Here is a 24072-nt window from a genome sequence, read left to right as displayed (position 1 = left end):
GTCACTTTCCTTCCCTGTCATTCACACTGTCTCTCTGGTGAAGTCGTGATTGAGGTGGTGGTGGCTCATAGTCTGGGTCAAATAATATAACAGACACACACACACACACACACACACTTACTTCCAGGTCAGTTGCCATTGCTCATCTGAGTGGACACATGACAGAACTGTCTTGCTGCTTTTCCTAAAAATGGCCAACAGGCTGCCAGTTGGATTTAATCACTGCCCTTTAGGCCAATCCGAGTCCTTGGCTCCCTCCTACATATAGGCTGCCATGCCTGCCTGAGACCTGATGCCCAGAGCGTGTGTGCATGTTTGTGTGCATGTTTGTGTGTGTGTGTTTGTGTCTGCATGTGTGTGTCTGTATGCGTGTGTGCGTGCGCATGTGTGCGTGTGTGTTTGTGCGTGTATTGGGTATATATTAGCTCTTCCTTTGAGGGGCTCAGATGTTCCCATGATGCCAGCAATATGTGAGAGTTTTGACCTTGTGGGAACATTTGGCTGCTCCCTAAAAAAAAAAAAAGATGTTTAAAAAAAACAACCCTGTAGAGACAAACAATTTGTATTGCAGTTTATGTAGTGTTCATATGGCTACATACTCCCTTAACAATATTTAAAAAGGCCTACACCTATAAGTGTCAGCTGACATAAATGCTGCTTTCTTTTATGTTGACATGACATCTGATTTTTGTTGACATAAGTTTATCAAGCTTATGGAGCTGACTTATGTTAGAATGGCATGACAACTGACTTTATAGCGCAATGTATTTCTGGTACGTTAAAGTCATGTTAAAGATGGTGAAAAGTGAACAAAGGTGAGCATTGTCTCCTGAACGTAGCACTTGGTGGTAACATTAAACAGAAAATCTGCTGGGTAACACTGTTATATAGTGAAGGTGACAATAATTATATGTTCATAAATAAAATTAATTAAAATGTGCTATTTATAAGATTTATATGAATACCTATTTAAAGATACTATAATTAGTTACGTATATTTTCTGACCCTAAATTAAATCCTGAGACTGTGCTACAGTCTAACCTATGATATAATCAGCCTGGAAATTACCCTAACACAACTGTATATCATGAAAAAGCTGTCACTTGATTGTCACCTGGACATTAAAGCGTATGAAGACAGTTTTTAGGGCAGCTGATGCCTGTTTGAGTAAGCCTCTATAAATGTTTATATAGGTTTATGTCAGTTGTCATGAAGGGCTTACGCAGGTGTTATGTAGTCATGAACACCACCCTTAGGTAAAGAATTACAAAAATGCCTATATGGCTTTCTAGAGTAAGATTTTGGTTTAGGTGTAGATATAACAATGGATATATCTTGTGTGTATGTGTGTGTGTGTGTGTGTGTGTGTGTGTGTGTGTGTGTGTGTGTGTGCGCGTGTGCGCGTGAACATTCATTTCTTTACACCAGTGTGTAAGGCCTGGAATGTTCACTAGGCTGTGATGCAGATTTGACAGGCTCTCAGTGTAATTGTTACTGAAGTGTGCAGGAAAGAGACATGCTCTGAAACATGATCTGCATCTTAAAATTCTTCTTTCAAAAACTTTTTGCTCTGTGCTGTTATACTATTACTTCCCTGATCTTTGCCACAATACAGCAGATTGTTCAGTTTGTAAAGTAAAATTGAGTGAATAAATCAAATTGGGTGTTAAATTGTGCAACCAGTAATTAGCAGTAGCCTTTATGAGTGCATGTATGTACATGACTGTGGGTTTGAACAAGGCTATAAATATCCATAATTCACTCTCTTGCTCTCTCTCTTTACTGTCTTTCGCAGTGCTGTGTGTGCAGTCTTCATCACTGCACTTTTCCAAAGAGCCCCAGTCTCAGGATGCGCTGCACGGTCGCAGTGCCATGCTGCGCTGTGAGGTCAGTGAAGCGGCTGGCGTGCGATACTCGTGGCTGCAGGACGGCCAGCCAGTACAGGACTCAGAGCGACGTTTCATGGAGGACGGAAACCTCAAATTTACTGCAGTTGATCGCCATATCGACACAGGCAACTTCCAGTGTGTGGCCAGAAGCTTGACCTCTGGGGAGGTGGCCACATCCACCAACGCCTCCTTCAACATCAAGTGTAAGTGAATAAGATCTGCCCTACATTGTGTTGTTTCTGAAATGCCCTTGCTGAATTTCCTTCTCCATCTGTGTTTAGGGAAATCCTGTTTAAACCTGTTTCCCTGTTTGCTTATATTAGCTCAGGTGACCCCTTTAACTGTTAAAAAAAGAAAGTACTGATTCATTTTATAAACATGTTTAATCTATTCAAATATTAGGCATGCACAATAATATTTTGGCCATTTATTGAAGCCATAGAGCATTTTATTCCCAGAATTTCCACTTAGATCATCTGCACATTTTTAATGAAAATTGTCATTGCACTTAATTTAGTTAGCAGGCCTGTATGACTTCATTGTGTTTCATGTATTTGCTGCTAAAGGCAAATCCTTTTCCTCGTGCTCTGCAAGTGATCTCTTATGTGATATAGATGATACACACTTTTGAGTTGCAGGCGAAATCGATGGGGACATGTTGAAAACATTATTGGAACAAAAGACTTGTTGTACAAGATTTGTGTGCAGTGTGGAAGCTTCTCCCTGGCCTAAGGTGCAGATACAGGATCTAGTATGTCTCTGAGAAATAAGTCCAGATAATCGCTTTCAACCCAGGAGCTTGCTTTTGTACATCTTTTCTACACCTCAGCGCTTCCCTCATATAATATTACATGTCCTTTCCCAACATTTTCAAAATTGTCTCGATGTACCACCCATCTCCTTTTCTCATTTCTTTGCTTTGTGTAGCAGAGTGTCCCTCTCTTTCCTCGGAAAAAGCCTTTGTGTTTGGAATTACCGTGGTCGGGAATCTTGCTTGCAGCCATATAATTATGATCATATAATTATCATCCACATGATCAATACTGTTGCCTTTACATTGGATTTCACATGCTCTTCATTCTCCAAACCATTGTACTTTTTCAAAAGCACTTTCTGCTCAGAGGCTTCATTTTGGTTTTGGTGTAATCAGAAACATCAGATCCCACTTATGTTTCACACGTGACTAAAACCAAAGCTCTCTGTTCCACTCATGTCCTAAATAACAGGCCTGTTTTTCCATGGACAGATGCCACTCTCTCTTTCCTCCTCCTGTTAGATTGATTTGACATGTTAATGTGCTGGCTGAGAAACGCTGGAGCTAGTGAGAAATTGTACGTTGTTTTATTGCTCGGTCCTAAAGAAAGAAAGCCAGAGAGAGGGGTAATGTTTAGTAATGACATCTAGTAGATCCCTTTAGATCTTAGTCCAGAAACAGTCAGGCAGTTCAACAAGAGCCAAAAACAACGGTTTTGTTTCCTACTTTGAGTTTCTGCACTGTTTCATGTGTAGGTCCATGATGTTTAAAAATGCTGAACTCATCATTTCTGTCAGGGATGTTTGGGGGATCATGTGAAATAATGTATTGTTAGGAGTGAAATTTGGTGGAGGGACTACAAAGTCTATTTCGTGCCTTTTTGTAATATTGCATTCACATGTACATTTACAGCATTTAGCAGACACCTGTATCAAGAGTGACGCACAGAAGTGCTTAGAAATCTCCATCAAACACATATCCTCATGCTAGTATAAATAGGTCTGGGTCTAAGAATACTATCAAGCTAAAACCCTTAGAGCTGGAGGGTCAAAGATACAGCCCAAGACCTGTCCGATAAAGGCTCTAATCCAGCCCACCAAATGAATTTAGAATCTGTGTCTTAAATTAAAATTTTCTTGTGGCTTGTAATTCAATTGAAAAATTCGAAATTAGAGCTAGTCTGTTATTCCACTACGGGGCAAAATAGAGCAGAACAATAAACTCAACTACTGAAACAAAAACAATGATCTAATGATCAGTAATCCTTTGTTAGCAAGGTATCATGTTACGCTGTAACCATGTCTCTTTCCAAAAGAGCTAAATTATGAGATTCGCAGCAATCACATATTACAAACTATATAGATTTTTTCCCCCACTTCAATATTGTGGTCTACTTTCATATCGAATAATCCAGATTTGTGGCATGTAATCTAGGTTGCAGCACTACAAAATGTAAAAAAGTTGAATGGGGTGAATACTTACGCAAAGCACTGTATATATGAATATATAGCACATTTGAGAGAAATTGTTGGTCTACTAATCTAATTTGTTTGGTCCACCCAATTTGACACATTTAGGCCATTACCTGAAGTGATTTTAACACTCCTGCCTTAGAAAGAAGTGAGTTAGAGTTCATTCCACCACCTGGCTGTCAGGACAGAGACGAGTCTTGATGCATGTCTTCTTTGTACCTTGAGGGATAGTGAGTCAAGTCAAGCCTTGGTAGAAGCTCGAAGGGAATGTAGTGCATAGCGGGGTTTGATAAATGAGACTCCTGTTGCTCTGCGGCTATGGACTACATGGTTTTCTGCACTACTTAGGGTAGTCCACAGTGGGGCAGTAGTCTATGTTCTGGTTATTAATGTAGCTCAAACCTGTTACCTGTAAAGTAGGTGTTTTTATGTGAATGGTGAAGGAGCACGCACTCAGAAATTACGGCGTTTGAATAAACTAGGATAGATTAAACTGTATCGTCCTGATAGTACTTGAACATAACACATTTGATATAACATTCAATATATTGTATTTAATATTCAGTGTTTCTCAAAGCAGGCCTCAGGGATCAAAGGAGGTCTATTTCTGCTCTCTCCCAACTCTTAATGCACTTACCAGGTGTGTTAAAAGCTGGAAGAGAAAAAAAGGACTGTTCTGGGTTCCTTTCAGGAAACTCTATGTGCTATAATGAAACAGAAGAAAAACGCAGGAGAGAATTATGAGACAAACATGACATGATGTATTATTATATATATTAACGGAGCCACAGCATGTTTTTTCTGGCATCATATTGGCATAGGCAGCTTATTCATCACTGATGGATGGAGTACACTGGAGAGCACTGATAGCAGCGTCACATAGCTCAAGCGAAGCATTATGAAGACAGAAAGTGGAAAGAGCAGAACAGAGTGTGTCTGTACTCCATCCGTTTGAGGCTGCAGCTAAACCCATCCTCTCTGAACTCACTCCACGAGCAGGGTTTGGCATCGGACACCAGGCTGAGGTCTCATTAACGAAGGGTACTTGCCTTCCCGGCACTGTTTTTGGAGCGGCACATCTGACCTGAAGGAACAGTCAGAGCTCTGTCTCAGGCAATTAATTGTGATTTATAGTTGTAATAAAAACGCACTCCACCACAGACAAATAGCAGTTGAGCTTGAGTGAATGTTTAAAGGAGATGCGATGACCCGTGTGCACAAGAGGGGATCTTGTACAGTCTTATGAAAACATTTGTTATTTTTCTTTCGGGGACATAAAAGGGTCCAGAGTAATCATATGGTTCTGTAGTCAAACCAACAGGTGTGTGTGCCTGTGTGTGAGAGAGATAGCTTCTGAGCTGAAAGGGCTCAGGCACCCACTCTAAACAAGAGACAGCACTCTATCAGCACACACACACACACACACACACACACACACACACACACACACAGAGTCTGTATTCAAGTAGACATGCTTGTTGAGTGTGTATAGAAAACAGATTCTTGTCCCTTCATTGTACAAAGCTTGTCTGTTTGAAACAGGGAATAGAAAACACACACACGCACACACACACACATACAACAGCATTTGGAGTTTCCCTGATAATAAGCTAAACATGCCTACAGACACAGGTTGATTGAAAATGAAGAAAAAAGCCCACCCATAATGCACTGAGGACCCATACCTCTGCAGCAACATATACTAAACACAAACAAAATGCCAGTTTCACATGTATTCATGTACCCATGAGCCAAAACACACTGCTAAACACCAAAGGCCCAGCTGAGAGAGAGGGACCAAAATGGAAACGAGGGAGTCCAGCTCAGACTGGTGTGTGCCTTGTAGATAAAATTACATCCAAAAGAGAGAAATCCAAGAGCTTGTGTGAACAAAAACAAGAAAAACTCACATCTAAGTATCCATTTAATGCAGTCAGTAAACTCTAAAACTAAACAAATGAAGCAAATAAATTTATTTTCAAAGTCTGCTTGGTCATTTTTCAAAGTGACGACTGGTCATAGGTCCAAGTGGCAGCTTGAGGATTATGTATGAGGTGAGAAATACTTTCAACAGCACTACAGCATGACTTATAAACAAAGCAGACCATGTGGTAGGTTGATTAGTTTGAAGATATGTTTTAAAGATGAAAAAAGAGTTTAAAAAAAAAAAAAAAAAAAAGTAAGAAAGTAATATGAATAAATTCCATGGCTTTATAATATACATTGGAATGTTTTCTATACATTATTTTTTTTTAAAAAAAACATTTTATACATGATTGACAGATGTTGAAATGATTAAAATGTCAATCAGTGTAACATAATTGTTAAAAAAAAAAAACTAGGTGGTTGTGTTAACTGGATAAGGTAGAAAAATCATACTGTAAGACATCTGCAAACAAATAAACTTTGTTTAAAATACTATTCAGTTTTGTTTTCTATTTTCTGTCTGTTTTCTGTCTTTTGTTTTTTGTTTTACAGTATCATTCTTTTATATTAATTCGTTAACCGTATGCCAATATGTGTATGTGTAAACCCATTTGTCTTCACTTTATACGTATATTTACCTTGTAGAGATTTTTGCCAGGTACACGTCACATGTCGTGTATCTATGCTGTGCTTAGTCTTCACCAGGCAGCTTGCACTTCATATCGTCCTTTTCTGGCTAAATCCTATTGATCCCACAGGATTCAGTCTTGCCTCACACACACTGTGTATATTAATCTTACACACTGGTGTGGCCAGTGCGTGGTTTACATTCTTCCTGATGGAATTAGAAAGTGTTTTTCAGTGTGGGAGTGTGTGATGGCGCAGAGAGATATTTGCTTGTGGTATGAATAAATTCAGTAGTGTGTATGAGTACACTTGCCTGTGATCATTAAGGCAAGCGCATGGGAGTACAGAAAAAGGAGAATTTGTCGAAGACTCAAATAACCAAGAGAATTTGTGTAACTTAATAGAGCTGATGCTTGTGTTTGTGTGCATTTCTTCATCTGGGGTTTTCAAGGGTAATCTGAGATAAATGAAGCTGTGTAATAGAGACTTTTTGTATTTGTAGAAATCCCCTTGAGTGTCTAATAATACATATTTGTTACTATACATGTAACTAGACCCACTTTGGGAAGGATGAAATGGAAAAACTGGACTGCAGTACACACACTCACGGACCATGTCGTCTAGTCTTTTTCCAGTCGTCAGCTGTCCAGTTTTGTCTGCTCGAAACTTTCTGGCCATTCTCCTCTGACCACTCTCACTGACAAGGCGCTTTCGCCCACAGAACTGCCGCTCAGTGGATGTTTTTTGTTTTTCCACACCATTCTGGAGACTCTAGAGACTGTTGTGTGTGAAAATCTCAGGAGATCAGCAGTTTCTGAAATACTCAGACCAGCCCATCTGGCACCAGCAACCAGGCCATGGTCAAAGTCACAGAGATCACACTTTTTCCCCATTCTGATGTTTGATGTGAACATTAACTGAAGATCTTGATGTATCTGCATGATTTTATGCACTGCACTGCTACCAATTCGATCTGTCTATATTCAGTACTGTGCAAAGGTCTCAGGCACCTTATTTTTTTTTAGTACAAACTTTGTTACAGATTTTTATTTTATGACTTCTACATTATTGATTCAGTACAAAAACATGTTAGATTTCCAAACATTAGTTTTCCAGCACAAAATTAAATGTTACAGAAAAATGTTTGTATGTCAGTAAAGAAAGCAGCATGTTACATAAGAGACACTTTTCAGATAAAAAAAAAAAAGAAGGCTGCTGGGTTTCGCTGCAGAAATAAGAAGCAAGTGCGATAGTCAAAGTCTCCTGAAGAGCTGTGGCTGGTTCTGCAAGATGCTCAGTAACACTTACAGCTCATTTCCTTATAAAACTGCACACACTGTACCTGAGACTACTATTTTTTTTAAAGCAAAGGGCCGTCACTTTGTTTCTATCGACTTTGTTTCATTTATTACTGTTTACTGCTCTTTATCGTTTTTTTAAATGTAGAAACATTTAATTTCATTCTTTTTGAAGGCATCTTTTCTCTACAGCATTTCTTTGCATGTGCCTAAGACCTTTGCACAGTACTGTATACACACAGACACACACACACACACACACACACACATACACACACACACACACACACGCTCAGCACTGTCTCCATATACATATACACATTTTTTTGTACAGTGTATTTCCCTCCTGTTTATGAATGACTCGGCTGCATAGACCTTTATGCAGCCAAGTACCTCCTATGTAAAGAAAACATTTCCTGACCCCATTATGACTGCAGAAAAAAATGGAAAAACATATTTATTCTCTCAGATGTTTGAGTCTCTTTAAGGTCTATATTATCAAGTCTTATGTTTTGCCCTGTCTTATTATCTGTAGTTTTTTTTTACTGCTTTTTATTGCAATCATTCATTTATCAGTTTATTCATGTTATTTTATTTAATTTCTGTTGGACATTATTTGATTATTATTTAATTTTATTGTGCAGACTATTTTACATGTGCTATATAAATAACTTAATAGTAGTAGTAGTAATAGAACATAATGCAGCGACACATATATTAAGCAAATTAGGCAGATATGTCATGAGAGCTTTTCACTGCGGAATTATCCACCTACAGAACCCAAACCAGTGCAACTGTGTTAAAATGTAATTCCAAAACACGCTGTATCGTATAAATAGCGCATTTTCTAGTTAGATAGAACTGCAGATTACTTTCTGTCTGATGTGTTGTACCATTTTAAATTCTGATAAACTACTAATTAAGTGACATTTAAAACTGTTGCTTTTTGACAGATATTAGCCGATTCCGTTGATTTGCTCACCTTTTTAGATGTTGTGAAATCATGTGGCAGTGCATTTAGAGTTCATAGAGTTATTATTGCACACAGTAGTAAAAAATAGGAACTGCAATAAATGCAAATAGAAGCCTATTGGGGCAGGAATCACACTGCCAGTGCTCACTCTCTGAAGGTTTTCAGTCAAGGAGCCCTGGACAGGACAGTTAATGACAGGGTTGCTACTATAAAATCTAATACATTTTTGCAAAATGGAAAAGTGTATTTCAGACAGTGTGTCTATTACATACAGAAGGATTTCTATGATAAGATTTATAGCAAAAATTGGGAGAGGGAAGGGGGGGATTGTGGAGTGGATATTGTCCATGCATTAGAAATGCATGTTGTTGTTTCTCATGCAAAGGCTGAGGGAAAAGAAAAAAAAAAAAATAATAAACGTCAAATTTTCTAATTATCAAATTGGTACTATGAGTAACAGTTATATACTTATGGAATCACTGACACTTGATTATATGCACAATACTCAGAAAAATGTATCATAATGTTAATATATCACAATATATTACTAATAAGTTATCATATCATCATATAGCCCAGCCCTAGTTCAGAAATATTACACACTTTAATGTTCAGTTGTAATACTCTCATTTAAAACGAATAGCCTGTTCTATTTTCTAGCTTCAGAATAAAGACATTTTCTCTTTCTCCAGTGTTTACTTTCACACTTCTTGAAGTGCTGTCATTTTTATTTCGCTCAGTGGGAGTGATGTGCTGCCAAGTGACGGATGATGTTCCCTTAAGACTCTCTGTCTCGCTTTCCCTGTCTCTGTGTCTCCATCTCCCTTAATCTACCCCTTTCTCTTTATTTACTTTCTGTCAAGCATGTCATATCTACACACGCCTACACACACACTCAGTAAATAGCATTATGGAAAGAATAAATGTTGTATATGCCAGTTAAGATGTAGATAGTAAAGTTGCATGTTTGTTGACTTTTCCAGTGTTAAAATCTTATCTACACATATCATCACATTTTACACAAATCTCCCATCAGACTTACTAAAACGCCAAAAGTCTAGGGAACAGTCTGTTTTCTTTACCCTGGACCATCTTTATCTCAGTAATCTGAAATCACTTATAATGCATTCCCCATGCTCCATCGCCCTTTACTTCTCACTTCTCCTCTCCTTCTCTCCCTCCCTTTCTTTTTCCCTTATTCCTCCTCCGCCTCTGTCACACTCAGTTAGCGCTGACATGCCAGGGTTTTTGTGAACAAAAGCAGGCCCCTTTTAGGACTGAGCACCTCTTTATTCAGTCACAGTATTGTTCACACACTTCTAATTAAATTACCCAGGATGTCAACCAATTTTATACAGCATTCAACCAGCCTCTCCTTTCCTCTCCTCTCCTTTCCTCTCCTCTCCTTTCCTCTCCTCTCCTCTATCCTCCTCTACTCTTTTCTACTCTCCTCTCATTTTCTCTTCTCTTTTCTCCTTTCTTCTCCTCTTCTCTCCTCTTTTCTCATCTCATCTCATCTCATCTCATTTCCTCTCCTCTCCTCTCGTCTCATTTTCTCTCCTCTTTTCTCCTCTTCTCTTTTCTCCATTCTTCTCCACTCCTCTCCTCTCCTCTCATCTCTTGTCTCATCTCTCATCTCAGCTCTCAACTTCCCTCATCTTGTCTTCCCTTCCCTATCCTTCCCTTCTCTTCTCTTTTTTCCTCTCTTCTTCCACTAGCTTGGGGCTATTATTAAATCCATCCAAGATTACAGCTGAAACTAATTGCCATAGCAACCCATACTCATGGTGAAGGTAACATACTTACAGTACGTGTTCCTGGATCTTGTATATCCATTAATCTCCATAACCCCAAAAACAGCTAGCAGGAACCTGCCAAGATAATGCTGCAGTACTGATGAGAGGCGAGCTGCTTATGAGCTCCTTTAGAGTTATGAGTTTATAATGGAGAAGTTAGTATTCAGATGCTGGGGATGAAGCAGGCACAGAAGTAGAAAGGCACTAAACTCTGGTTAGAATGTGCAAGATAAGAAATGGTGTATGCATTCTATTTTTTTCAAAGTGTGATTTTGTTTTTTTGTTTTTTTCCTTCATCAAACAGATGAGGCATTTTCCCTGCTGCTCACTGTTCCTAATGACTGGCTGTGGAGTGTTTCTATCCAGTTTTTATGTGTGTGCAAGGAGTATGTGTAATTGAACCTCAAAATTATATTCTCATACCCTTTCTCAGGAAATACAGAATGGATGAAAGTCCGTCATCCCTAAGCAGTTCCAGGGTAAAGCCTGTCAGGCTCGTCTCTGTGAAGCAGCAGTATGCATCGCTCCCACTCTATACTGTTTTCGACGGTTACCCATAATCCCCCTGAGGGTTGCGCTGGACAGGCCAGACTGTGAATTAATGTAATGTGACAACCCTGTGCCCTGTGTGTGCGTGTGTGTGTGCCTGCACTTGTGCACCTGTGCATATGCATGTGTGTGTGTGTGTGTGTGTGTGTGTGTGTGTGTGAGTGTGTGTGTGTCCTCTTTACAGTAGCTCATTCTTTGCATATTTTATGTACGATAAAACTGTACAGCCCAGGAGCATTGAGAGTGCAGAGCTCAAGTGCTCACACTGGATTTAACCCACCCACACACACACACACACACATACACATGCACAATTACATCTAGGTCAAACAAACAGAGAAACTGGCTAAACAGAGACACACAATTAATGAGAGTTGCCTCACAGTCCTCTGCTTTTTGAACAGATGATGAGGTACGGAGAGACATTTGCACTTAATCACTATACAGCTGCATAAACAAGCTAGTGCATTAATCTCATACTAAACTATATGTGCAGTGTTGCCAAAGAGCTCTAACAGCCAGCTAACACTTATTCCTTAATAAGTAAAACATTCCTTAATAATCTGTTGGGTCAAATTTAGCTTGGTTTAAGTATAATTTCATGAGTAAAATTCAGAAGACAGAAAGATTTAAAGGTTTAGAACTCTGTTGCTGGGTTAAAGGGGTTTTGCTTCTCTTTCTGAACATAATGGAGTTAAGGTGTGTCCCAGCTAATACTCAACATTCTCAGAAATTATCTTGACATCAGTAAAAAAAAGAACAATAAGTATTGTTGGGTATGTTTTGCCTAGAAAGAATTGTTTCTGGAATTATTAGTACCAAAAAGAAACTTAATTATAATAATATTTATTATAGAGAGGTTTGCCTTACTAAGTGAGTCTATTGGTAACGTGCATCCAGTGGTAGCCTCCTGCCAGGGTTCCTCAGAAAGACAAAGGGCAATAGCCATTTCGTGATAATACCAAAAGAATAATAAACAAGCAAAAACAAAGTTTAAAATGTGCATGTATGTGTAAAGAAATCACAGGCAGCGACTCCTCCTTACTCCAGTGCTTTGCTGGTATTTCCTTAATGGAGCGCTATCATTTGGCGGTCCCCCTGTACTTACAGAAAATTATTCTGAGATTTCTCAGATGATTTTCTGCTGTTTTTTCAATATGAAAGAGAGTGCATATTAGTCTGGACTTCATCTCTTTCTGATTTTGTGTTTTTTGTTTTTTTTTGGGGTCATATTCTCATGGCTCTGCTGCAGTCTCTGAGCCTTTGCTTGGTTAGATTTTGACTTGTCTTTGTGGATTTCTGTATTCTTCACACCCCCATGTTAGACACAGATATCTCATAACTCCTTACAGCCAGATCCTTTTACATTTTAGTGTGTGATATGTTTGCATTCCTGTAATGTACATCATCTCTTACCTCAGGGCTTGACAGCGGCCCGGTGTCTCTGAAAGTACCTGCCTCGGTGGAGGAGATCGATGATGCTGAACAAATCATATTACAGTGCCAGATTGATGGACACCCAAGGTGAGCCAGTGGCATCTTTTTCTCATTCTCTGTCACGCTTTCTCCATGCTGTCTATAATATGACTTCATAAAAGACAGAACTGCAACAGTTAAATGATGTTAAGCGAACATATTACATACATACATAGTGTATTATTCTTCCCTGAAAAGCATGAATCTTAAATATATCATGTTATAATACTGACACAATGCCTTTGATTGTGCTATTTGAGATTTGTAAAAAAGGATATTTAATTACTGTTTTCTGTAAAATGTCCTCGGAGCGTAAAGAATCAGAATCAGAATCAGAATGAACTTTATTGCCAGGTATGTTTACACATACAAGGAATTTGCTTTAGTGACAGAAGCTCCACAGTGCAACAGAATGACAGTGACAAGACAAGACACAGACAATAAAAAGAATAATATACAAATAGACAATGTACAAATAGCAAAAACACAATATACAAAATAGACAATTTTGTATGTACAGGTATGTTATGTGCAAATTTGAAAAGTAAATAAGTATGTGTATGTGTATTAAGTAAATCTCTTAAGATGTATGTATATATGTATGTATGTATGTATGTAATATGTTCGCTTAAAGTTGCTTAAAGTCTGTTTTTCTCACCGGACAGGCCGAACAGTAAGTGGTACAAAGATGGAGTATTACTAGCAGTTAAGGAGAGAAGCCTCACTCTGAGAAAACCTGTCCCTGTAGATTCAGGCACGTATAGCTGCTGCGCACGCAACGGAGCCGGCCAAGTCTGCAGCAACTCCAACTTCACCCTCAGCATTACAGGTGTGGACAGATATGTGTGATTATAGCTATATTTCATAATGTTTGTCTATCACCAAGGTGCATCTACTGCATTTTATTATATTTATACTGAATAATAATTCCATTATAAGTACATCGTTTTAGAGTGTTGTTTTATAACATTGTGTTTTATAGCGTTAAGTGACAAGTGGTTCCTTGTAGTCATCCTTTGTTAAATAGTTTAGTATGGTAGATATAATAATTTCAACAATTTCACTGAAACGTTTAGTTTTTCCTAAAACTTTTCTTTCTTTATTTCATTTCTTTTTGTCTTTTTTATTTACTCATTCTTTATCTTTTCACTTTACTTTTTGTTGATCTTTTTCTCCTTTCTTATCTCACTATTCATTTCTTTGTTTTCTCTTTTCTTTTTTCACTTTTCTTCATTTTCTCTTTTCTCTTTTTTTCTTTTCTTTGTCTCTTCGCTTTCTTTTCATTTCATAAATATGGCCAGCGCTTTGTAAATATTGTGTGTTGTGGAAATGTCTTCAGTGATTGTGATATGATATTTATTCTGTATTGCGCACCCCTGCTATGAATGTGTTGTGTACATTTGAGTGGGGTTTTGTGTGTCTATGTGGGTTAACTTGTTTGTTTCTGTGAAGTTAGTATACATCATCCTTGACCAGTCCTTGTGTTTCTGTTCCCTACGTTCTTCCTACTGTTCTGTACTGTCTAATAGTCACACATCTTCAGCAGGTCTTCATCTGTGGAGCTCCATACACACGAATATCATAAACATGCTTTAAGCTTGCGTCAGGAATCTGAGGCTACAGTGGGCACACATTCACTGGACCTGGACAGTTTAAGATTGGAAAAAGACCAGACAAGCTGTTTTTAATACTCAGCTGTCCAGTTTGGGTGAGCCTGTGTCCATGATAGCCTCGGATTCCTGTTCTTGGCTGACAGGAGTGGAACCTGATGTGGTCTTCTGCTGTTGCAGCTTATCTGTCTCAAGGTTTGGCATGTTGTGTGTTCTGAGATACTTTTCTGATCACCATGGTTGTAAAGAGTGGTTATTTGCCATTCTCCTTTGATCGCTCTCATCAGCAAGGCATTTCCATCAGCAGAACTCGAGCCCACTGGATGTTTTTTGCACCATTCTGTGCAAACTCTAAAGACTGTGAGCAAATATTCAAGGAGATCAACAGTTTCTGAACCACTCAAATTCAGCTTTTCAGTGGCTATGTTTACATGCACATCAAATTCTGTTTAAGGTCTATATTCGGGTTGCGGCCATATTCCAAATATGATGTTTATATGCGTACGGGCATCGGAATATTCTTCTTGTAACTATGCCTGAGTTGCCATTCCTATATACCTAGCCTACAGCTAAACATCTGTAAGCACCCACAATTCCTTGAGGACTGAGCATATATCTGCTTTCAGTGGATTTTCTGAATAAGGTGTTTACATGCAGTGTAAAAGCTTAATCTGAAACGGGCAATCGGATTACATGCTTAATCTGAAACAGGCAATCTGATTACATGCTTAATCTGAATGGGGCAATGGGATTGCGGCGTTATCAATCGGAATTTGGAAATCTTCTAATTATCTTCTAATCTTCTAATCTAAATCTAAATCTTCTAGTATTGAGTGATTTCCAAATTCCGATTAATATCAGAATATTGATGTGAATGTAAGCATACATTATCTCTCCCCTTTTTCTTCTGTAGACTCCTCATGCTTCAGGTGTGTATGTGAGGTCATGTAGTACATCTATGTTCATTGGTCGCAGTGAGTAAGAGGGAATATTAGGCCTCTGTTTTGTATAAGGGTTGCTCAAGAGAAGATGCTGCAGAATTGATGCTGTTCTTGAATCGAATTGCATATTTTTGATTCTAATTAATAAATCTAGGATTTTAATACAGATGTTTTTCAGAGCTACAAGATAGTACTGTGTATGGGACATGTGTGTATGTGTGTGTGTGTGTGTGTGTATATGTGGTGGGGGGTGTAATTATGAGCCTGTCTAACATCTTGAATGGAAGGAGTGTGTGTATTACTCCTCTGTGCTCTGACCTGGTTTAGTGAGATGAAGGTGAGTGTATGATTTCTGTGCAATGAGGGACTCTTCACTGCTGTCAGCAGCTTTTAATAACACAGGCTATGAGCTGCGTCTTTAAAAATTTCAAAGATTAGATGATTTCATCTACCTCTGCCAATCTGTTCCTCTTTGTCTTGTGTCCCTGCTGATGGTAACATCTGTTCTTATAACTAAATGCCAGCATACACACACACACACACACACACACACACACATGCACGCTCTACTCCATCTGTCTCTGTGTCACAGATAAGACGATTCCTCGTGTGCTGGTGGCTCCAGAGGATCAGGTGGTGTTCAGGAATGAAGAGGCTGTGTTTCACTGTCAGTTCTCCGCCAAACCTCCACCTGTTGTAGAGTGGTTCCACGAGTCAGAGCCGGTAATCAACAAGCCACGGTCAGTCAGAGTCCCAGTCTTTTCTTTACTCTTCTCTTCTGGTCATCTTTTTCCTTTCTTTTCTTTTTCCTTTTTTTACAGCTCACTTTTTTTATTCTTCTTTTACTTCCCTTTTCTTTTCTCTTCTTTTCTGTTTTTTTCTGTCTTCCCTTGTATTTTTATTTTTCGTTCACTTTGTTTTTCTTTATTTTTTCCTTTCCTTACCTTCTCTTTTTTCTTTTCTTTTCTCCCTTTCCCTTTTCTTTTCTTTTCACTCTTTGTTTTTCCTTTTTCTGTTTTCATTTCTTTCATACTTTTCTGTTTTACTGTCCTTTTTTCTTTTTCTAACCTTTTTCTTTTATCGCTTTTTATTTCTTTTATTTCTTTTTTCCTTTTTTCCTCTTTTCTTCTTTCTTTTTAATTTGTGGTACTTTTTATTTTATTATGTTTTTTTTCATTTTATACCTTTTTGCTTTTCTTTTATCTTTTCTGTTCTTTTGCCTTTCACTTTTCTTTTTTCACTTTTCCTCATTTTCTGGAGATGCAGCAGTGCTTCAGCAGAAGGTTATGAGAGTGTACTGTATAAGTCTGTGTGTATTTTGCCACCAAAAAAGAAGCTTTTATTCGTGGAGAAACACATTGTTCCCGTTTGTTTCCTCTCACGCTGTTTCAAAGACTCAGCACAGGGCAGCTCAGAGCAACTGCATTATACTAATTACATTCAGGTTTTTCTGTTGCTGTTGGCGCTGGAGCTGCATATTTCTGCACAGGGGTCTTCAAGGTGACTTACAGCTGAGGGATTTAGTTTAATCAATAAAGGTGTTATTTTGAGATAAAACAGGAAAAAAAAGAGAGACTCTCTAAAAAAATGTTCTTTCTGTCTCTCTGCCTGTCTGTGTGTATCTGATTTATATATATTTCTATATATATATATATATATATATATATATATATATATATATATACAAATACAGTCAGGTCCGGAAGTATTTGGACAATGACAGAGTTTTTGTGATTTTACTTTATACACCACCACAATGGATTTGAAATAAAACAATCAAGATGTGACCAATGTGTAGACAATGTGTAGATGTGTAGAGATTCCACAAAAATATGGCATTTACCATTTAGGAATTACAGCCATTTTAAGCAAAGTACTTAAGGGCTCAAAAGTATTTGGACAATTGACTGACAAGAAGTTAATTGACCAGGTGCGGTCCATTCCCTCATTACTTCAAGACAAATGAAGCAGATAAAAGGTCTGGAGTTGATATCAGGTATTGAGTTGGCATTTGGCAGCTGTTCAACTAGAGCTACCAATATGAAGTCCAAGGAGATCTCAATGCAAGTGAAGGAGGCCATCATTAGGCTGAAAAAACAGCATAAATCTATAAGAGAGATAGCAAAAAGCTTAGTTGTGGCCAAATCAACAGTTGGGGACATTCTTAAAAAGAAAGAAAGCACTGGTGAGCTCAACAACATCGAAAGGCCTGGAAGACCATGGAAGATAACTTAAGTGGATGATCGCAGAATCCTTTCCTTGGTGGAGAAAAACCCCTTCGCAGCATCAACAGAAGTCAAGAATACTCTGGAGAAGGTAGAGGTATCATTGTCAAAATCTACAATCAAGAAATGCCTTCATGAATGTGCAAACCACTGGTAACATTCAAGAACAGGAAAGCCAGATTATACTTTGCCAGAAAACATCTAAAAAAGCCTCCCATGTTCTGGAATAAGATTCTTTGGACTAATGAGACCAAGATTAACTTGTACCAGAATTATGGGAAGAGAAAAGTATGGCGAAAGAAAGGAACAGCTCATGATCCAAAGTATACCACATCATGTGTCAAACATGGTGGAGGCAGTGTTATGGCATGGGCATGTATGGCTGCCAATGGAATGGGTTCACTGGTGTTTATTGATGATGTGACTGCTGACAGAAGTAGCAAGATGAATTCTGAGGTGTATAGGGCTATACTCTCTGCTCACAGGACGCCGCTTCACAGTGCGGGTGGATAATGACCCTAAACATACTGCAAAAGGAACTCAAGACTTTTTGAAGGCAAAGAAGGCCATTCTTCAATGGCCAAGTCAGTCGTCTGATCTCAACCCAATAGAGCATGCTTTTCACTTACTGAAGATGAGACTGAAGGCAAAAAGACCCACAAACAAGCAGCAACTGAAGGTGGCTGCAGTGAAAGCCTGGCAAAGCATCTCCAGGGAAGAAACTCAGAATTTGGTGATGTCTGTGGGCTCCAGACTTCAGGCAGTCATTGACTGCAAAGGATTTTCATCCAAGTATTAAAATTATGGTTATATTTACAATTATGTCACTTTGTCCAAATACCTTTGAGCCCCTGAAAATGGAGGTACTTTGTTGAAAATGGCTGTAATTCCTAAATGGTAAATGCCATATTTTTGTGGAACCTCTTAAAATAAAGCTGAAAGTCTACACTTCGATCACATGTTGATTGTTTTATTTCAAATCCATTGTGGTGGTGTATAAAGGCAAAATCACAAAAATGCTGTTATTGTCCAAATACTTCTGGACCTGACTGTGTGTGTGTGTGTGTGTGTGTGTGTGTGTAGATATAGATATATAGATATATAGATATATAGATAGATAGGTAAGCAAGTTTCTAATAATCTATTTACTTGCTTATCTGCTTACTTGCTTACTGACTTACTCACTTACTTAAAGACCTGACCCAAGTGCTTTAGAAGATATTTTACTAATCACTAATTTCTATTACTAACTCAGTCATGAGAAAGCTTGCATGGAAGATGCAGGCATGATTCCACAATCAACAATCTGCTTTTTTGTTTTTCAGGGTTGTAGTGTATAATAACGGCACTCTGCGCATCACTCAGGTGAAGCCTCGGAGTACAGGTCGCTACACTTGTGCGGTTCACTATGGAACTGATAGGCAGGTGCAGGTAGAAGCCACTCTGCACATCGCAGGTAAGAGCTAACATTTCACACACACACACACACACACACACACACACTTCCTCACATATAATTAGTTTTTCACTCACACCTTTACTAACACTCCATTAACAACTGCCAATCATCATCTTTTTTGAAAGCCTAATTGCCTTTTTGACATTTCAGCTCACTGAGTCTCACTGAATCTCTCTGAGGTGCTTCCTGCACTCCTTAAATGTGCTCAAATGTGTGAATCTCGGCTGCAGAATTTCTAATAGTAGAGGACTGTCACTGTATTAAGCCTATAGTTGGTTATTGGCCTTCTCTCCAGCTCCTGAAGCTCCACTATCTGCTGTGATAGTGGCAGTTTTTATATCTGGACTAGTGTGAGCATGTGTTAAGCTGAGTTATTCTCAATTGTAGTCTTCCTATAATGCAGAGGTTCCTCTGACTAGGGCTGAGCTGTATGACAAAAATATTATTATGTAATGCCATATATACAGTATAATGATGTAGAGGTTTTCTAGCAAACTGCCAGCAAAAAAGCAGTGCTGCATTTAAATAGAAAAGCTGTTATATTATATTTTATTTAATGTCTACAAAAATAAATCACTGTTTAACACTGTAAAAGAAGAAAAATAGAACAAACAATTTTGTTCTAAAATTGTACCATTGTACCAAAATTTTTTTTACCATTTTACAATATGAACGATTCAGTACATAGTCATAACCAATGGATGTGCTATCCAGACAGCATGCATGAAAAAATAATGTAGGGGTTCTCACTTTTTGCAGCCAAGGACTCTTAGCTGTAATGTGCATTTCATGGACCCCCTCTGAATTTAATGCAGCTATTCAGTTATTAGGCTTAAATGTGTGCAGTAATATATTGGCTATTTTTATTCCTGAAATTTCTATCATCCATGTTAATATTATTTATAAGCTACTTGTTTTTTCAGTTACTGAGTTTTGGAGTACACCCTTTCAGTTGAAGTCAAATAGGCTAGTAACTATAAGGACTCAATAATAAATATAACTCTGACATTGAGTGGTTGTGATTTTCACAAATTTAACAATAAAAATCACAGCTATGCTTCATGGACCCCATTTTGAGAACTGAAATAGTGAAATGATCATATTCACTTTGACAAGGTTTTTGCATAAATGAACAAATTAATAACTACTTTCAGAGATGAAGTACAAGTGTGAGAATTTCATGGGAAAAAAACACATATGGTATTTTTAGAGAAAACCTTAGATCTTCTCAGAAGACTTAGATGGATTAGATCTAACACACACACACCCTACCCTACCACCAGAAGCACACATTATTGCATAATAATCACCTTAAAGTGACAAACACTACACGGCAATGTTGAGTATATAATTACAAGAGAACATAATTATCCTGCATGATCTCTAAAGCTGTAGGAACTGACAGAGTTTAATTGATTCACAGAGTTTAATCTTTCTGTGGGTTACTCTGAAATATTCTATACCAGAGTAATGTGTTTCAGGGCAAAGGTAAGCTGCTCTACTGCTGAACTTTCAATGGAACAGCTAAATTACCTGTAGCTGAATTATTTCAACATGCTGATACATGATGTCAGAATGCAGCGATACAGTTGGGTTTTGTTTTTGCTGTATGCATGTGAAGTCGATTGATGTCTTTCTCAGTGTTTCCTCTTTCTTCCTATTGCAGAGATTAATGATATGGACGGCAGGATGTTGAAGTTCTTCTCTGCTAACGACGTGGAACAGATTACGTGTTCCCCTCCACATGGTCACCCCAAGCCTGTGGTGTGGTGGGAGAAGGATGGTGCTCGAGTGCCCACCGAGGGCCGGGTGCACCAGCAGGACGGAGACCTGATCTTTAACCCCACTGCGGTTGGAGACTCAGGAACATATATGTGCATGGCACAGAATAAGGCAGGTCAGAAGCGACAGGAAGTCAGTGTCACCGTGGCTGGTGAGTATGGAGAAATTTTAATACCATGACTTAAAATAAGTAATTGTAACATTGAGAGTATTACGAAGAACTGCCTTCTATTCCATTAGCTATGAAAATGAACGTAGTTTAACATAATTAATACTTAGAATAGAATGTAAATATTTTTGTGACTGTAATAAAGTCTAATCTCTCCACCCCCCAGGTCCACCGGAATGGGTCGCTAAACCCCAGGACACTGAGATGGAGGAGGGGCAGCCTGGGTACCTGCACTGCAATGTCCAGGCCACGCCCCCTGCCCAGGTCACCTGGTACCGCAACATGCAGGAGATCAGCGAGGAGGTCAGACTCGTATTCTGAGAAAGTTTCATTTTTCAGGTTTAATTATAGGTTACTTCTTTGTGTTAAACATCGCCAAACTCTTCTTTATTCATAGTTGATATTCTATAATTTATGCATTATAACTTTATTCATAGTTGATATTCTATAATTTATGCATTTTAAATGCATTCTGACATTGAGTTTAATTTGATTGGTTCGGTTCCATAACTGTAATAATCTAAAGTGTGTAAAGTTTTAATTAAAGTAAAGTTACTCCTCACTTGGAATTTTGAATTTACTTCCTGGCATCATGCATATTATGCAAATTTCAGAGTTTAGTTAATGTTTATTAATTAAGTAAGAGCTCAGCTGTCTCGATGCTGTGCAAGACTAAGATCATCACCATTAGTAGAGAGAGTATTCAATGTCCATCTGCTTTTGGGAGTTATTATTTCTCCAGTTTAGATCAGTTCATTAGAAGGTGGTTTGATGTGATTTGGCTTGAGTGGATTTAGTTAACTTCAATGTTACTTCAAGGCACTGTTAAACGGATGCAGATGCAGGTAAACAAAATTAGTAAATTAGTGTTAAGTGGGCATTATTAAACATGCTTGCAGGCAAATCTAAAATGTGAGACAAAAACAAGGTCAGTGAACAGGCAAAGGTCAGGTGATGTATGAACGGCGTAAACTGGGCTACAAAACCCAGAGTGAATACATCGCAATGACTGTGAGTCCTTATATACTGTGGGTGAAATTGAGTGCAGATGTGCATGATCAGGAATCAGGTGAGTCTGAACGTGTGTGATGGGAATTGGAGTTCTTGGAAGCCATGTTTGTAGGCCGTATGGCATTATGGGTACGGTAGTTGGACGCTGATTCCGGGGTAGACATGATAGAAACATAACAAATATGCATCAGGTGCCATATTAGAAAGCACAGATATGGCCTTTATATTTAAAAACACAAATTGTTTCTAAATTCATTATGTTTGCATATATACATGATATGCTGTTGTACTGGTAGTAAATTAGTGGTAACAACAACAGCAGCAGCAACAATAATGATAGCTTAGATTACTGTTTGTGTAGAGTTTTTCTTGTTCTCATGTCGGTCTGGGTTTCCTCTGGGTTCTTCGGATTCCTCTCACCTCGCGAAAACATGTCAGTAGGTGGATTGACTATGCTAAATTGCCCCTAGGTGTGAATGAGTGTGAATATGTGTATGCATGATGCCCTGCAATGTCTGCCTCACCAGGATAAAGCGGTTACTGAAGATGAATGCTTATTGAGTGAATGATTATTCTAATTATCATCATTTTGTCTCTATCTGCAGAAATCTCAGTATAAACTCTTCCCAAATGGGACTTTGAGGATAAACAATGTGGAGGTGTATGATGGACTGGTCTATAACTGTGTTTGCAAGACTGCAGGTGGTACCCTAAATGGACAGGCCAAAGTCTACGTACTTGGTGAGTGTGTGTGTGTGTGAGTGTATCTTATCTTCACTTGTTCCTCCAAAGTCAACAGTCTTTCTGTACACCTTGGTTTATCTTCTGCAGTGGTGAGATGGTGGCACGCTGAGGCCACAGATATGATAAATCCATCCCAGACCGTATTATCCTCCATCTCAATCACCTTGCCTAGATAGAGGCCTAACCTTGTTGTTATATCTTACTTGTTGAGCGGTCCAGATCTCTATCTGGTGTGGCTGTGTCTGAGTATCATATCCTGTCGAGTGCGAGCATGTGAGTAATTCAGTTGTAGTCCTCCTCTAATGCAGAGGTTCCCCAAACACACAGTTTCTCGCTATGCCTCACTTTCACACAGCCACTGAATGTATACCAAGTGTGTGTCATGAAACATGACATGCAGTGTCATATAAATGCAATCGTAATGCAGTGTTTCCTTCTATTTTTCTAGCAATTAACTAGATGGTGATATTAAGCCATTAATGCAAAGATCATGTCTAAAGAGCCAGTTTCACAAACGTGGTGGTAAAAACAGTCTGCCTAAAGATGACTACAACACAGTGAACGTCAGGCTTTGATCAAGTTGTTAGAAAACTGCGCTGCCGTAGCAAGCTATTCATAACCTGATCCATTCAGTTTGCAATCAGATACCAGATATGAAAAATATCAGTAATTGAAAAAAAAAATCAGTAATGTAATTTCTCCCATTTTTTTTTTTTCTTTTGAAAAGTTAAAAATACTGGAACTGTGCTTTGGGTTGAGATGCATGCAAAAGTGAAACCGTTCAGGAAGTTCGGTTCAGGAAAACCTGGAGGCTTCATTTCCCAGGCTGCCAGAGATATCAGATAGCCTAAAATATCAAAAATCAAAAATGCCTGCTCTAGCATACCTAACTTAACTTTCTATTCAGCTGACTGCCAAGAGAACCTCTTTGTTTTCTTTTGTTTTTGGTTTCTATAAGTTTCAGAGATGGTGTACTGAATAATCCAAATATTTTATATTATTATTGTTTCTTTAAAATTCACACCAGCTCTCACCTTGTTGTTGGTTATATACAGTGAGTGTGATGTTCTGAGTGTGTGTCTGTGTGTGTGTGTGTGTTCCAGAGAAGCTGAAGTTCACCCCTGCTCCCCAGTCCCCTCAGTGTCTGCAGCTGGATAAAGAGGCCAGTGTTCAGTGCTCTGCTACGGGCCGAGAGACTCCTACTATACACTGGACCAAAGCAGGTGAGAGAGACATGGCTTGTGTTTGCAGTGTGCAAAGAAACAAGGCAGTAGGGTTGTGTTTGTAAAAATGTTGTTCCTCTTCCCGGTTTTCACTTCTGTGCTGTTACATTATATTATACCTGTGTAAGTCAGACTGTATCTTGAAAA

At 38.5% G+C, this 24072-nt stretch overlaps 1 protein-coding gene across 1 annotated transcript in view; it reads left to right on the top strand.

Annotated features, from left to right (window-relative positions):
- ptk7b (protein tyrosine kinase 7b) overlaps positions 1–24072 on the top strand; it is a 99653-nt gene that overhangs the window by 63954 nt on the left and 11627 nt on the right. Inside the window, exons 2-10 of the mRNA XM_026936926.3 lie at positions 1797–2093; positions 12707–12809; positions 13427–13590; positions 15905–16052; positions 18863–18993; positions 20663–20929; positions 21114–21250; positions 22564–22699; positions 23806–23925. Of these exons, the coding sequence (XP_026792727.3) occupies positions 1797–2093; positions 12707–12809; positions 13427–13590; positions 15905–16052; positions 18863–18993; positions 20663–20929; positions 21114–21250; positions 22564–22699; positions 23806–23925 (1503 nt within the window). The remainder of the gene's footprint in view (positions 1–1796; positions 2094–12706; positions 12810–13426; positions 13591–15904; positions 16053–18862; positions 18994–20662; positions 20930–21113; positions 21251–22563; positions 22700–23805; positions 23926–24072) is intronic.

Source organism: Pangasianodon hypophthalmus, chromosome 3, assembly GCF_027358585.1.
Source record: "Pangasianodon hypophthalmus isolate fPanHyp1 chromosome 3, fPanHyp1.pri, whole genome shotgun sequence".
Classification (NCBI taxonomy): domain Eukaryota; kingdom Metazoa; phylum Chordata; class Actinopteri; order Siluriformes; family Pangasiidae; genus Pangasianodon; species Pangasianodon hypophthalmus.
Note: the sequence above shows the minus strand (reverse complement) of the source record. Positions and strands in the feature narration are given on the sequence as shown.